Source organism: Nerophis ophidion, linkage group LG04, assembly GCF_033978795.1.
Source record: "Nerophis ophidion isolate RoL-2023_Sa linkage group LG04, RoL_Noph_v1.0, whole genome shotgun sequence".
Classification (NCBI taxonomy): domain Eukaryota; kingdom Metazoa; phylum Chordata; class Actinopteri; order Syngnathiformes; family Syngnathidae; genus Nerophis; species Nerophis ophidion.
Genome location: NC_084614.1, coordinates 34,625,445 through 34,642,978, shown reverse-complemented (window position 1 = coordinate 34,642,978; position 17,534 = coordinate 34,625,445). Strand labels below are relative to the sequence as shown.

Genomic DNA, 17,534 nt, shown 5'->3' with positions numbered 1-17,534 from the left:
ACTATTGAGTACATGGCCCCCGAAATCATTCGAGGAAAACGGGACATGGAAAGGTAAGAAGACAGGCAATGATTTTATCATTGATATTAGCACACTCAGCAGTACATTATTTACATAAAACTTAATGTAAATACACACATAGCTTTTTTTATCTTATTTACTTTTCGTACTGCTGCACTACATGTTACTTCATTCAGGGTTTCACCAAATTTAATAGATCGTAGCGCCATGCCACTGCAAAATAAAACTCATTAAACCTTAAAAATTAGTGTTGTTAAACAAATATAAGTAATATGTTGTATGAATGGATATACAGCCTATTTGCACACAATCGACGAGGAATGCACCGGAAATTTGGTCACCAAAAAAAGACTGATCACCGAAACAGCACTGCAGAAACGGGATGTTGCAATGACGCAACCAAGACGTATGTGATTATTTGGAGCAGAGGCATCCTTTCTGCAATGTAGACATACCATTATGTATCCCAGATATACCAGGACTGGCACTTTTTCAAGGAGAGAAAGTCCACCTGGAGCTGTAGCGCAAAGCAAGTGTGACATCGGGTTGGCTGCAGCTCTCGCTATTAGTTGCGTCCATTGAGCGACAGAAGTAAAGAATCTCTAAAGACGAGTACAGTCTCCAACAGTAACAATTGCTCTAATCTAAAAAATAGTAAAATATGTACATGTGTGTTTACATTTTATTGATTAAATATGCGGCAGAATGTGTATTGTTCAGCTACTTGCGTGACAGCTGACGCGACTTTCTTGTTATTTATTGTGGTAGCGGCACAGTGGATTAAATAGTGTTGAAGCTGAGCGTCCATTGACTTCAATAGGGGAGCATAGAGTGGGTGGTTCCACTGCAACCAAACTAGACAGTAATTGGATAAATGCTTGGTTTTGTCCTGCTCCTGGGTGCCGGGCATTTCTGGACGTGAATAGGAAGAGGGCTTGGCCTGGACGCCGGGCTTCCGCATGATGATTAGATGATCTGTCCCTTTTCGATTGACAGCAAAATGAGCGAATCAGCAATCTTGAAAAATAAACCGCTGCCAGTGCATTTTTCAACTTTCAATGCTCAGGTTGCATTCATCCAACCAGAACGTCATCAAAAAGCGAAAAGCATCATAATTATTTGCCAAAATAGACGGTTACAAAATGAATAGTTGACAACGGGGCAGAAAAAAAGAACTCACGTGAAAGTTTTACCTCTCCTGTCTCTGACTGCTCGTCCACAGACACGCTCTTCAAGCAGACATCGAAGCAAAATATCCCATAAATCTGTCAGAGCAAAAATACTTGTCTGCTTCCTCCTTTTTCTTCTCCGCAATAATTCGGTTCAGAAAATGTTGAGTTTGATTGCTCAAAACGCGCCAGTACTGATAACGACGAGAGTGGAAGCCATGTATGCTTCCGTAAACATTGCAGTGCTGCGACATAGTGATGTCATGACCGCATGCGGGTCAGATTGCATTCATAATAGAAATTCCTCTTTTTTTTTTACGGGAATGGCCACTAAAATGATTGGATTTGACATAAAAAATCTGAATTGGACATCCAACTTTGCAATGTGAACATATCCTAAATGTACAAACCCCGTTTCCGTATGAGTTGGGAAATTGTGTTAAACGTAATTATAAACGGAATACAATGATTTGCAAATCCTTTTTAACCCATATTCAATTGAATGCACTACAAAGACATTTTATTTGATATTCAAACTCATAAACTTTTTTTTTTTGCAAATAATAATTAACTTAGAATTTCATGGCTTCAACACGTGCCAAAGTTGTTGGTAAAGGGCATGTTCACCACTGTGTTACATCACTTTTTCTTTTAACAACACTCAAAAAAAGTTTGGGAACTGAGGAAACTAATGATTGAAGCTTTGAAAGTGGAATTCTTTCCCATTCTTGTTCTATGTAGAGCTTCAGTCGTTCAACAGAATGGGGGTCTCCGCTGTCGTATTGTACGCTTCGTAATGCACCACATATTTTTGATGGGAAACAGGTCTGGACTGCAGGCAGGCTAGTCTAGTACCTGCACTCTTTTACTACGAAGCCACACTTTTGTAACACGTAGCTTGGGATTTTCTTGCTGAAATAAGCAGGGGCGTCCATAATAACGTTGCTTGGATGGCAACATATGTTGCTCCAAAAACTGTATGTACCTTTCAGCATTAATGGTGCCTTCACAGATGTGTAAGTTACCCATGCCTTGGCCACTAATACACCCCCATACCATCACACATGCTGGCTTTTCATCTTTGCGCCTAGAACAATCAGAATGGTTCTTTTCCTCTTTGATCCGGAGGACACAACGTCCATAGTTTCCCCCAAAATACTGAAATGTGGACTCTGCAGACCACAGAACACTTTTCCACTTTGCATCAGTCCATCTTAGATGAGCTTAGGCCCAGCGAAGCCGGCGGCGTTTTTGGGTGTTGTTGATAAATGGCTTTCGCTTGGCATAGTAGAGCTTTAGCTTGCACTTACAGATCTAGCGACAAACTGTATTTAGTGACAGTGGTTTTCTGAAGTGTTCCTGAGCCCTTGTGGTGATATCCTCTAGAGATTGATGTCGGTTTTTGATACAGTGCTGTCTGAGGGATCGAAGGTCACGGTCATTCAATGTTGGTTTCCGGCCATGCCGCTTATGTGGAGTGATTTCTCCAGATTTTCTGAACCTTTTGATGATATTATGGACCGTGGCTGTTGAAATCCCAAAATTTCTTGCAATTGCACTTCTTGAACTGTTTGACTATTTGCTCAGGCAGTTGTGGACAAAGGTGTGTACCTCGCCCCATCCTTTCTTGTGGAAGACTAAGCATTTTCTGGGAAGCTGTTTTTATACCCGATCATGGCACCCACCTGTTCCCAATTAGCCTGCACACCAGTGGGATGTTCCAAATAGGTGTTTGATGAACATTCCTCAACTTTATCAATATTTATTGCCACCTTTCCCAACTTCTTTGTCACGTGTTGCTGGCATAAAAATCTAAAGTTAATGATTATTTGTAAAAAAAAAAATGTTTATCAGTTTGAACATCAAATATGTTGTCTTTATAGCATATTCAACTGAATATGGGTTGAAATGATTTGCAAATCATTGTATTCCGTTTATATTTACATCTAACACAATTTCCCAACTCATATGGAAATGGGGTTTGTAGGTATATATATATGTGTATATATATATATATGTGTATATATATATATATATATATATATATATATATGTGTGTATATGTGTTTTTTTTTGTTTTTTTTAAAGAAAAAATATGCATAATCAGCAATTATGGAAATTATATGATAATGTTATAATGACCAAGCCCATAACCACGCCACCCCACTCCACCACATATCGGCAAGCTGGGGGAAACCCTGTCATTATAACATATAGTGCAGAACTAACTTTCACATACTATTTTGGTACATTTGATATGATGTTTGCAGTCAGTTGATTGGTGGAGCCTTGGAATCCTGATGTTTGAGTTGTTGACGGGTGCCTCTCCATTCACTTTGGAGGGAGAGAGGAACTCCCAGAGCGAAGTGTCAAAGTAAGTTCTCTCTAAACTAAGAGGTTTTCCCTCAAAATTTAGCAGGAATCCACTATAGTTCTGCTTTAATGTGCAACAATTACAGTGGGGCAAAAAAGTATTTAGTCAACCCCCGATTGTGCATGTTCTCCCACTTAAAATGATGACAGAGGTCTGTAATTTTTATCATAGGTACACTTCAACTGTGAGAGACAGAATGTGAAAAAAAAAATCCAGGAATTCAAATTTTAGGAATTTTAAAAAATGTATTTGTAAATTATGGTGGAAAATAAGTATTTGGTCAACGATTCAAAGCTCTCACTGATGGAAGGAGGTTTTGGCTCAAAATCTCACGATACATGGCCACATTCATTCTTTCCTTAACACAGATCAATCGTCCTGTCCCCTTAGCAGAAAAACAGCCCCAAAGCATGATGTTTCCACACCCTTGCTTCACAGTAGGTGTGGTGTTCTTGGGATGCAACTCAGTATTCTTCTTCCTCCAAACACGACGAGTTGAGTTTATACCAAAAAGTTATATTTTGGTTTCATCTGACCACATGACATTCTCCCAATCCTCTGCTGTACCATCCATGTATCCATTTTGGTATAAACTCAACTTGTCGTGTTTGAAGGAAGAAGAATACTGAGTTCCATCCCAAGAACACCATACCTACTGTGAAGCATGGCCCTTTACTTGTTAAGTTTTAAGAGCTCAGTGTTGAAGTCACCACATAACATTAGTTTTTAACTGATTTCAGTAAAAATTGGCCTAATCCAGTCCTCAAACATTTCAATACTAGACATAGGTGTTACATTTATACAGCTGATCAATATATTTTTGTTTTTTGTGACATATTTCAATGGTTAAACATTCAAAAATATTATCAATAGCAAATGACAAGTTTTTGCTACTTTGTAGTTGATCGCTTGCAGACCAAAATCTACTCTTTTTTTTTTTTTTTAAAACAATAATCCATGTATCCAAGATAGCGATCACTTTAATGGTTTGCAGAATGGTTCCAAAAAAATTGTTCATGTTTCTATAGTTTGCATACAAACTTCTGCTGTTGAAATTAATAATTGACAATTTGTTGTCGGATTTAATGTTGATTTTATATTGTTCATCTGTACAACAAAAACAATTATTCCTGTTTGTGCAATGATGATATAATTCTGTCGTGTATCCATCTCTTCTTTGTTATTTTCCCGAACACTGACATTCTCCGGAACATTGATATTCTTCAGATTGGTGTTATTTTGTTGCTTGGCATTCAACTGTCAGCGCACTGCTGGATTTTCCTCTTGCAGTACCTTCAACTCCAACTCCAGGGTCATTGAAACAGCTTTTGATACCTTTGACGGTGTTAGGGAAAAGTACCAAGTCCTGTTAGAAAATGAAATCAGTCTCCATATAGCTTGTCAACAGAAGGAAATATGACGCTCTAAAATTATTTAAAAAAAAGAAAAGAAAATATTTTGAGCCCATGTCCAGGCTTGGTGTTTTCACCCAGTGGCTCTTCATGCGCTAAATCTTAGGGAAACTCCACCAGATTTTTTTTATGGATTTTGCTTGGCAATCCTCTCACAGTTGTGTGCATCCCTCTGCTGTTGCACCTTATCTTCCACACTTTTTCCTTCCACTCAACTTTGTATAAATATTCTTAGATTCAGCACTCTGTGAACAACCAACTTTTTTAGCAATGATCTTTCATGACTTACCCTCCTTGTGGAGGATGTCACTCTGTCTTTTGGACCTCTGTCAGTTCAACAGTTTTACCCTTGATTGTGTAGCGTACTGACCAAGACTGAGACCATGTAAAAGCTCAAGGAACTTAAATGTTTTTGAAGGCTGCATATTAGAAAGTGACTCATGAATTTCCAATATGGCACCTTATTTAACAATTTCTGAGACACATGTTTGTTCATTATCTGTAAGTCATAATCATCAAAATTGCAGCAATAAAGGGTTTAATATTTCAGTATGTGCAATGAATCTATACTGAACATAGATATAAATGCAACACTTTGGTCTACCTAAGTAAAGCACACCTGTGCAATAATCATGCTGTTTAATCAGATCATCTCGGCCGAAAAGTGGACACAAAGACATATGAAATGTTTTTGTTACTATTTCCCCACCCTCATTTTTGTCTTAAAATATTGTCCTGTGGTCAATGTGTGTTAAAAGTAAAGTTGTCACAATACTTAAAAACGGTTTAGGACCTGATAATAATCATTTAAAAAAAATAAACTTCAATGTAATGTCCGTTCACAACGTCTCTTTCTTAATAAGTAAGCTAACATAATCAACCATTAGATTTAGACAATAATATTTGAGAGAGATGTTCTTTTTTTGAACATAGATAAAGTTTTACATATTTGAGTTCAGCTCATGTAAGATGGTAGCAAAAACAAAAGTGTTGTGTTTATATTTTTCGTTGAGTATATGTCAAATATTGGTTTCACTTTCTGAAAGGAGTGAGAAAAATGTCTATAACTTTTTGAATGAAATTCTCACAAAACATGCCATAAAATCTTAGCATTATATTAATGTATTCCATCCTAATTTTGTCAGGCGTATTCTGCGCTGTGATCCACCATTCCCCTCTATGATCGGAACCACTGCTCAGGATTTACTAAAGAGGCTGTTAGTAAAGGATCCTCATAAGAGGCTTGGTTCCGGACCGCGTGGCGCTGCAGACATCAAGGCACATACTTTCTTTAAGGTCCGACTTCCTCCATTTGCACACTTTCCTGAGATGGTGCCCTCCATTTTTCTTTTGTGCATAATTCCAGGAATCTTTGTCCCCCCCCTTCACCACAGGGACTGAACTGGGAAGATCTTGCACAAAAAAAGATTTCCAGCCCATTTAAACCTGAAGTGAAGAGTGAACTTGATGTCGGTAACTTTGCTGAGGAGTTCACAGGGATGGATCCAGTCTACTCTCCAGCAAGCACCCCCCCTAGCACTGACCGTCTCTTCAAGGTTGGTGCTTATGTGACTTGGACATTACTGAATACATGTTCTACTATAACTTATCTATGATATCTGGTGTCTTGATTGTATTTATAGTTACTAACACAATAATATAAACATTAGTACATAAGCTTTTTGTTAAAAAAAACAGTATCTGGCACCCTCCCACCTCCAAAAACATGCACCTGGGGATAGTTTGATTGGCAACACTAAATTGGCCCTAGTGTGTGAATGTTGTCTGTCTATCTGTGTTGGCCCTGCGATGAGGTGTTGACTTGTCCAGGGTGTACCCCGACTTCCGACTGAATGCAGCTGAGATAGGCTCCAGCGACCCCGAAAGCGACAAGTGGTAGAAAATGGATGGATGGAGGCTTATTCACTTTATTTGTAATATCTCACCCTGAAACACAGTTTACTCACATCATACCCTCTAAGTTCCCTTTATGTCTTTTGTTGTTCTAGGGCTATTCCTTTATTGCTCCCTCCATCCTTTTCAACAAAAATGCTGTTATGGGAGACTTTCTGGAATCCCAGGTTCATGCTGACCGACCAGGTTCAGCCACTGTCCAGCGCAGTGCAACGTTAGCGGTAAGGACATTAGGAATATTGAATTGGTTATTGTAAGAAGTGATGTGGCCATCAGCAAACTTGTATTATTGATTTGCTTACTCTATAAAAACAATAATCACATTTCAAACATCCCCTTGTAAATGCTACTTGTTTCTTTTCTAGGAATCACAGTTTTTTCAGAACTATGAGCTTCGTCTCCACGGGCCACCTTTAGGAGAGGGGAGTTTCTCTGTGTGTAGACAATGCACACACAAGCAAAGTGGCCTTGAGTACGCAGTCAAGATTGTCAGCCGCAGGTGAATTTTGGTTCTATTACTTCTAATTAATTATGATTTTATTCCTAATTGGATGATGGATGACTTCTCCCACAGTTATTATTTTGTGATTATAGGGCCTATTTATGTATGTTTTCCCCCTCAGTATATAAAACACATTTTCTGCCTATGTTAGAATGGAAGGCAACACCCAGAGGGAGATTGCAGCTTTGAGGCAATGTGAGGCTCACCCAAACATCGTCAAGCTGCATGAGGTCTATACTGATCAGGTACATTATGAAATTAATCCTTGCTGAAGTGAATTGAATTATTCTACAGAACCCTTTGGGAGAGATACAGTATATGCTGTGTTTAATAATTAATGTTCAGAGTTGTAATTTTGGGAAAATCTTTGTTTTTACTGTAGGTAACCACAGTAGTCACTAGCACCGCACAATTTGGAAACCACAAAACTCCTTAACTTTAACAGCCAGGTTGCTTCAATGATTAGGAATGCAAAAATAAAGTACACATTACCTTGTTGATTAAACTTCTTGGTGTGCAGCGGGAAAAAGGGGGAGGTGGGAGTGTCCACAACACTGTGGATACTGCGGAAGTGTTTCAAACCACACTTTGATTGTCTATTGCTTTCTTTGGACTCGTATTGAGATAGCCAAATTAGAGAAATGTTGTAAAAAGGCTATAAAACCCTAAAAAACAACACAAAATAGCGATCAGTTTGCCCACAATAGATTTGCTGCCAGTCACAAAATGACTACTCTGCAGGTCCACACTGGGTGGATGAAATGTTTGTACACATACACAAGGTTCGTACACCAAAGCATATTTTCATTCGGTCTGTGCTTCCGAAATGGAGAATTTTGTACAATGATGGAGTTTGTAAATCAGGTTCCACTGTACTCTAGTTTGCTAATTTTTGCCTGCTCCACCTGTTCATGCATGTTTGCGTGCGTATGAAGAACGTTGGCAACTTAAAAAATGTTGATAAGACTGCAAATAAAAGCTGTCATCTGGCTATATCACAGAACAGATGGTTTAGTTTAATTTGGCTTTAATTGCACTTCTGGACACCACGTCGAATTCTATTGTATTTACTCTTTCTTAAAAAGACACATAAGTACATACCAATACTACTTACTTCCTATGACGTGTGTTGCAACACACACAGATGTCCAAATTTAATTGACAAGTGTAACTGGCGCCTTGTTGATGAGGTTTGGTTGTCATCCTCAAGGTACAAAAAAGGGATAAATATTTCAAAATATGTCTCTTGAACATGAATAGTACTTTGTTTCTGATAAAGATCATGAATGTTCTTAAGAGAGCACAGATGCTCTTCATAGGTAGTTGGCTCCCACATTCACTTGAACTTTGCACCAAACTGCAGTGACCAATCCTAATCAGAGTTCATCTTTACCATGGGTCCCCAAACTACGGCCCGCCAGCGTTCGAAATCTGGCCCGCAGGAAGTCTCAAGTTAAAATTTGTTTTATTTTATTTATTTATTTAATTTTTTAATCTGTCCTTTTTAATCCATTTTCTACCACTTGTTGCTTGTTACTCTCAGAGTCTCCTAGCCGCTCAGGCAAATCACATTGTCTAAAAATGTATTTTCCAATCGACGACGTGATATCATGTGTATATATATATATATATGTATATATATATATACATACATACATCCATTTTCTACCGCTTATTCCCTTTCGGGGTCGCGGGGTGTGCTGGCGCCTATCTCAGCTACAATCGGGCGGAAGGCGGGGTACACCCTGGACAAGTCGCCACCTCATCGCAGGGCCAACACAGATAGACAGACAACATTCACACTCACATTCACACACTAGGGCCAATTTAGTGTTGCCAATCAAACTATCCCCAGGTGCATGTCTTTGGAAGTGGGAGGAAGCCGGAGTACCCGGAGGGAACCCATGCATTCACGGGGAGAGCATGCAAACTCCACACAGAAAGATCCCGAGCCTGGATTTGAACCCAGGACGGCCAAATTATTTTAACCAAATGCGGCCCCCGGGTTAAAAAGTTTGGGGACCCCTGAACTTTACAAAGCTGAACTCAACTATACTTATTATTGGTGAAGTTGCTTAATACTAGTAATTCTTTACCTACGGGGCTGCTGAAAAATATCTGTTTTGTACTTGTAGGCCGGGACTTGTAATACACATTCCCCACCACTTTTGGTAGTAATGTGTCAGTCAGTTAAATGAATGTGCAGATTATAAGGCTGTGTTTTTATTTGCAATTTTATTAAGTTCATTAAATAAATAATTGTAATTAGTATTTAATATGTTAATATTTTTAAATAATATATTTTATCACCCCACAATTGTATTTATCACATGTCCTATTTTATCAACTTGTTTTATTAGTCCTTCATTTTCATTGCAGTGAATTTTGTTCATATTTATTTTCATGTTAGTCAGCCTGACTTGAGTCGTTCAAAAGCTAGATCATTTTTGTGAATTGATGGACTAATCTGCACCTTGTGGCTAGAGTTCCGCCCTGAAATCGGTAGGTTGTGAGTTCAAACCCCGGCCAAGTCATACCAAAGACTATAAAAATGGGACCCATCACCTCCCTGCTTGGTACTCAGCATCAAGGGCTGGAATTGAGGGTTAAATCACCAAACACTATTTCCGGGCGCGGCCACTGCTGCTGCACATTGCTCCCCTCACCTCCCAGGGGGTGAACAACGGTGATGGGTCAAATGCAGAGAATAATTTTGCCACACTTCGTGTGTGTGTGTGTGACAATCATTGGTACTTTAACTTTTTAACTTTAACTTGTAAAATGTGCTGGTTTATGTTCAAATGATACATATATTTGTAATGAGCACATAGTTTTATGTAATTTGACAAGGTTTTGGGCATAGTAAATTAGATATAGTTATTGGATGCAAATTAAACAACAATTAGGATTACCAATTCAGTCTTCATGTTTGAGTGGGCCTCAGACCCCTCTGTACTGAAAAAGTTAAAACCCCTGCTATTATACTGTCTTTTCACAAAGAAAAATGTTGCAGCACTGATGATTAAACAACATATCTTGTTTGGCAGTACCACACATACTTAGTGATGGAGCTTCTGGGGGGTGGCGAGCTGCTCGAAAGGATCAAGAAGAAGAAACTTTTTGGCGAAGCGGAAGCCAGCCAGCTGCTGCAGAGCCTGGTTTCAGCTGTCAGCTTCATGCACGAAGCTGGAGTTGTGCATAGAGACCTCAAACCGGAGGTGGGTGCTAACCAATAAAGCAAAGAAAACATGTAATCCGTACATAATGAGGTTAAAAATTACATTTTTGTACTGGTCTATGAGCAAGACCAGTACAACAAATACAGTAAATCGAAAAATATGTTGTGGAATGTGGAATTAAAAAATTTCTATTTGTTTACCTTGCAGAATGTGCTGTTTACAAACGAGGGGGAGGATTCTGTGCTAAAAGTGATCGATTTTGGATTTGCCCGCCTGTGTCCTGCAGGCAGCGCCCCACTGCAGACGCCTTGCTTCACATTGCAGTACGCCGCGCCAGAACTTTTTGAGAGTGCAGGATACGACAAAGCCTGTGACCTCTGGAGTCTTGGGGTCATTCTGGTAAATTAAAATTGCTGACACTGTAACATCTGTTAGGTTACTCAAGATTGTAATTTCCCATTTGTGTCTGTGCGTCATCAGTACACAATGCTGTCAGGCCAGGTGCCATTCCAGTGCGAACAGGGGGGCATGACATCATCATATGCTGCCGACATCATGCATAAGATTAAAGAAGGAGATTTTTCCTTGGATGGGGAGCCATGGAAGAGTGTGTCAGAGGACGCCAAAGAGCTTGTGAAAGGTCTGTAATCGTCTTTTAGCTTTTGGTAATTGAACACATCTCTGCACCCTGGTACACCAACATTGATGTAAATTTGAAAATCCAGTATCAAAAATAACAGTATGAACTCCAAATTAGTCGAGTTCTATGTTCATTTTTGTGTGTGTGACAAAACCTCAGCAGTTAGCGAGCGCAGAAAAAATAAGGAGCTGAGCAGTTTTCTACCCACCAAAAATGGCAGAAATAAATATCATTTTCACAGTGAATGGGAGGAAGAGTTGTGAAAAAGACCTGTGTGTGTCTCATGACAGCAAAGCGGCATGATTTTAGTATGTGCTACAAAAGCTACTGTGCTAACAACCAACCAGTCAGCACAGCAAAGGTAGCAAATATATATTTTTTAATAACATCAACAGGTATTACCTGGTACACTTCAGGGATGCACTTTTTAACTGTATTTCAAACATTACATTTAAATGTTCTCCAGTTTAATCATAGGAAGACTGAGGTTTTAATTGACGGTCCTGGAACCTAGAAAGAGAAACTCTTACCAAAACTACAGCCACCGTCTTTTTATCCATCTTCACAAGTGAAAAACTTGTGTTCGTAAGGTGTAGGTTTATCCTACACATTAAATACACCAAGATAATAGGGTTTTATCATCTTAAGTATATAGCCAGAGTCTTCACCATGCTCTCTCAGGCCAACACATAGATGCTAATGCAGGATTTTATTAGCAACCGTATGAGCGTGAAACCGCTTTAAATGCTACAAAACCCAGCCACTCGTGTGCTGACGAGGACCAGAAGGCGGGCCCACATTACACTCCATTGGCTCCCCAAGTGTTGCAGAATCGATTTAGAGAGTATTTTACCGTTTTTTAAATGCCTTAATGGTCTTTGGCCTTTTATATGTTTTTTAGCTGCTTTTTTCATATGAGCCCTTATAGAGTCCCTGAGGTTTTCCGGCACTGGCCTCTTAAAGGGACTCTGCACTTTTGTGCCTCCATTAAGGTTTTATATACATGCTGTAAGTATATATGTAATGTAGTAACAGGCACATTCATGATATCATGTAATATTTACCTATTTTGTTCATTTAAAAGCATACGGTGGCCCAATTAATTTTAACAACCGAATCACATCGGCTTTTCCCTTCTATAACATCACTGACTCCATCTCACGGCAGACTTTGTGAAGGACACCAAAAATAATAAAACAAACACTTACTGTACAACAGGGTCTCAAACTCAATTTACCTGGGGGCCACTGGAGACAGAGTCTGGATGAGGCTAGGCCACATCAGGTAATCCAATCCACAAAATAAGCTTTGTTAAAAATTCCAACCTGCTTAAATGTCTTTATTTTAATTTTTTAACACAAAATAAGATGAAAAAATATATAATACAACTAAGAAAGAATATTAATATCATATATATCGCTGACGAACATGTGTTACTATGTGACTGCAGACAACATTAAGCTACATTGAGTTCCTTATTTTTCGGTTATCTTGCCGCAAACGCCTCACTTTGATTTATTTTGTCAGAGAGAGATTTACATTACATACGTATAATATCCCGCTAGGCAGCAACTTAAAAAACAGTTTTTTGGAAGTGTTGTGAACGCAGTACCCTGGGACGAATGTTCGCGTGTATCCAATAGAAACGAGGCAGCCAGCCAGGCACGGAAGAAAACTCTTCTGGGCAATGCTGCTTTCACTTTCACTCATTAAGAAATGTTTCTCTGCTTGTATCAAGCCCAAACGATGTCCCGCCCTCAAGAGCAAAATACCCCACTGTGATTGGTAGGTTCGTTCAGCTCCGCACACAACACTGTAAAGTGCCATTCACATAAAACTTGCAGGCAACGTTAACATGAAACTTTTATATTAAGGTTGGGGCCCACAAAATATTGTCTCGCCTGTCTGCTCTGCAATGTCTGCTCTCACTGGGATGATGAGTGATGGGATGTTGATATATTCACGTTTAGATGACGAATTAAGCATAATCCTTGCAAAGGGTTAAAGAAAAAGTTAATGCAAACAAGTGTCTTTTTGTGTCCTTCTGCCCATCCTTGGGTCTAAGTTGGCTGCCAAAGTTGACCAATTTCTTGGTTTATGGCCACATCATTCTATGTAGGTGAGAGGCATGATATATAATCTAGAATAACTTTTACCAAGTCAGAGGCGAGTTATTTCTCTTTGAATAATCTACTGCCAAAAGTAGGTCCTTATTGTTAGTGCTAAGAACAACAATATCCTTATTACATAGTTAATATTCAGGTCACAAAATGTAAATGGAGTATTGTTGGTGCTTTTTAGTCAGGTTAATTGGGCCGGTATAGATGTGAATGATGTCATGACTCCCATCAGCTTAGCTGTTAGCTGACTTTGCTAACGTTCATTTACGAGTCAGAATGAATTAGAAGAAAAAAAGAAAAGTGTTTTTGTCTTACATAATGATTGTGAATGATAGGCAATATTTCAAACAAATTTTTGCCTTTAACTTGGGATGTGCTGATTAATAAGCACCAATCGATATCGGACTTTAGGAAAAAGTATGTGATCGGCCATTGCCGATTAATGCCTTTTAATTCCAAACACAAACGCTGATTGTCTCTGTCTGACAAGCGACTAGCAGCTAATTATGTGTCTCCGTACACAGTGTGGAGCCGCTCCCCCAAACTATTTATAATCCCCTCTTTTATGGCAAATAAATGGCATTCTTAGTATCTTAAGTATCATTATCAATTATTAATTGTAGGATGACGCTAATAAACATGTTACATACCGAGAGAAAGCCAGGAAGGGGCTTGCGAATAGGTAAGCTCACTGCCAACAACACCAATAAGTACGTGCTTAGTAAAGTTTTAAGAAGTGTACATGGAAGCACATTACAGCAAAAAGTAACAAAAAAATGTACAGATTAATAATAGTTAGAGGATAACATAACAACTGTTGGTGTCAACATTGTCACAGTCAGCACACTACACGTAAATCGAGGGCAGGTTGATCTATAAGTTGTTTGTGTCGATACCAAGAGAAGCATCAGTATATGATTGATACTAGAGTGATCAGATTGATATTTAATTTTTTTCAAAATCACATTTTGTTGTTTTTGTTAATGTTTGCAAAAATCCCTGGACCCAGGAGGACTTTAAGGGCGTAAACCAAAGGATTTAAATGAGCAGAAGATAGTAATTTTTGCTTTTGTTTAGTTATTGTGTACTATTGACTTTGTGTTGCTCAAACAGTTGTATGTAATAAAAGAGAATAAGGTAGTAGTTTAAATATTGTGTTGATAAACAGCACTCACCATAAATACATCCAAAAATGTACAGTTTATACATGTGATCAGTATTGGTATCGGCTTATCTCACTAATGGATGCTCGGATTCGGCATCATAAGACCCAGATGGGAACATCCCTACTCCTAACATTCCAAAAGTTCGAATCTGCCATTCCAGTTTTTCTCCTCTATTTGTGGAACAGCCTTTGGACTGCGGAGAATGTTATGAATTTTAAAACAAGCTCACAAGACTTACCTTTTAAACTTGGGATTTAAGTAATATTTTTATATTATTTCATTGACTTTTTACCTTGGTGTTTATCTGATATTCATTTTCTTTTATTCAACACAGATCCATTTGATCAGATTTTTACCTTGACATGTATATAATATTGATTGATCTTGTTGTCTATGATTGAAGGGTTACTGACCGTGGATCCAGAGAGGCGTCTCAAACTTTCCGATCTGAAAGAGAACAGCTGGCTGCAGGGCGGGGCGTCCATGTCCACTACGCCTTTGTGCACTCCAGATGTGCTGGAGTCCAGCGGGCCCACTGTGCGCACCTTTGTGAATGCAACCTACAAGGTAACCAAGAGCAAGGACTCTTTCAAAACAAACACCAAGTTGCATACATTAAAAGTCCAACATTTCTGTAATTTTCCAGGCTTTTAACCGCGGTAAAAGAGAAGGCTTCTTTTTAAAAAGCGTTGACAACGCCCCCCTGGCAAAACGCAGAAAACTGAAAATGACTAGCACAGGCGTGGAGACACGGTGGAGTTCTTCTTCTTCATCGTCCTCTTCTTCCACTTCCTCCTCTGCCTCTGCAAAAGCAACAAAAGCCCAGCCGAAGCAAAGTGGGAGCCCCAAGCAGAGCTAGCCACCGATTAGAAGGCGGAACATGAATAATCCAATACGTCACGCACATGAGGTCTCACTAGTTGGTTTAATTTGAACATAACTTGATTGTAACTTGACTGAGGAAGTTTAGTCACATTCTCCCCATTTATTTCACATTTTTATATGTGACCTGTAACAAACACGTTTCACCACATTTAGGTGACATCAGACACTAAAAACTTTTTTAACAATACATTTAAAATGTGACAGCCTGGCTTTTGTGGGTTCAAAGGGAAAAAGGAGCCATTGGAGAGCTGAAGCCATAAACACAACTAATAAGTCACTTTGAGCCCAGCGAATACACATAAGTTTGCACAAGGCAGATGAATAATATTTGAATATTCATTTTTGTAAGTATTTGAGGGTGTGTGTTTGGCTACTGCTTTGTTGTTGTGACGTTTTCTTTGTCTCTCTCTTCTTTGAACTGCTCAATAGTAGTTTGCACTTCGCTTGATAACAATGGTGATAGAACATTTTATTGGATGGGGAATGTTTCTTAATTTAATTCATTTATTTTGGGAAAAAAAAAAGTCTTAGTATTGAAGACAGTCGGGGGTGTGCGTGTAGCTGCCGTTCAAACACTGCCAGCTGTTGAATGACCGAGTACTTGCAAGTATTCTCTAGTTTTACAGAAACAAAGATGAGACTGTTATGATTTATGCGCTGTAAATACTTTGCCTTGTGTTTTGGTTGATGTCTAGCATGGATATCTTTTCTTTCTTTTGATCAATATGTGTTTTTAAAAAAGTGCGCTTCAGTGCCTGGGTGGAATACTTCACTTGAAATATTTGTATTACTCTGATTTGAAATGATCAGAAGAAACCATTTCATGATGATTTTCAACCCTCCAACTAATGTAAATATTTTGATTTGGAGAGAAACTGGGTCGGTGTTTTATTGGTATATTTCCACATGTTGCATGTCCTTTTATCAATACAATCCATTTGCCCTTTAAAAAAGGTTATTTTACAGATATTTATGACTTTCACCTCAGCTGTGATGCTAAATGTGGTAGAAAATGAACGCTGTGGTAATGGGATGCATTTTAAATGGGCTTTTATGTAAGGACTGCGTGTGAGAACATGAATGTGCTATTTGTGTATCATTATTGTGACTTCCCTGCATTTCTTTCTTTCCAGGTGGACTGTTTCTGAACTTTTTGCTTAAATTGTGCTGATTGACGTAAAAGGTCTCTTGTCGTACATAATATTTTTCATCCTGTTTTTTTTTTTTTTTTTTTTAAAAAAAGCTTTACTTTTGTATTGAGATGCACTGTCACTAATGTAACTGGGATTTATTCGTACCAATATTACTTGTTTTGGTGCAAAATAAATATTACTTTTGAAAGGATTCTTTATTGTTTGTAATGCTATTACCTCCAGGGGACAAAGGCTGACTTTTGTTGTCATTTCAGTAAATTCTTGGCTATTTTTATTGTGTCCAGATTTCTTTTTTCTTGTTAAATAAAAAAAAAAAAATACAATGTCCAATTATTTCACAGGTGTACGATACACAATTTTATAAACCATATTTTAAAAAAGAAATTCTGAAATCATTCAATGAACTTCAGCCTTTAAGTTAAAGTACCAATAATTGTCACACAGACACATTAGGTGTGGCGAAATTATTCTCTGCATTTGACCCAACGCCCTTGATCACGCCCTGGGAGGTGAGGGGAGCAGTGAGCTGCAGCAGTGGCCTCGCCCGGGAATCATTTTTGGTGATTTAACCCCCAATTCCAACCCTTGATGCTGAGTGCCAAGCAGGGATGTAATGGATACCATTTGGTATTACTTGGCCAGGGTTCAAACTCACGACCTACTCAGGGCGGACACATATGTTTAACAAACATACCAAATGTTGCCAGTTTGTTTTTTTAAACCCTATGAAGACCGTATGATCAAATAGTGTCACTATTGTCAATTAATGCAAACTTGCATAACCTGAGTTATCCATCCATCCATTTTCTACCGTTAATCCCTTTCGGGATCGCGGAAGGTGCTGGAGCCTATCTCAGCTACAATATGACATAACCTGATTGAAAGGCTTTCAAAGGGTCAACATGATAAATTAAAAATGTACTGAGAAATTTGAGAAACGAAAGAAAATATGTCTCCAAAATGTTCTCACCCTTCAGTTGTTTTATAGCTTTGAAGAT

The 17,534-nt window shown here is 38.6% G+C and overlaps 1 protein-coding gene across 1 annotated transcript in view; it reads left to right on the top strand.

The window, feature by feature from the left end:
• Positions 1-16,726, top strand: part of LOC133551321 (ribosomal protein S6 kinase alpha-4-like) — a 39,487-nt gene extending 22,761 nt beyond the window's left edge. Inside the window, 13 exon segments of the mRNA XM_061897911.1 lie at positions 1-37; positions 40-53; positions 3,461-3,564; positions 6,122-6,272; positions 6,371-6,532; positions 6,986-7,111; positions 7,256-7,389; positions 7,544-7,637; positions 10,440-10,610; positions 10,779-10,970; positions 11,052-11,211; positions 14,901-15,064; positions 15,144-16,726. Of these exon segments, the coding sequence (XP_061753895.1) occupies positions 1-37; positions 40-53; positions 3,461-3,564; positions 6,122-6,272; positions 6,371-6,532; positions 6,986-7,111; positions 7,256-7,389; positions 7,544-7,637; positions 10,440-10,610; positions 10,779-10,970; positions 11,052-11,211; positions 14,901-15,064; positions 15,144-15,356 (1,722 nt within the window). The 3' untranslated portion in view covers positions 15,357-16,726.
• The last annotated feature ends 808 nt before the right edge of the window (positions 16,727-17,534 follow it).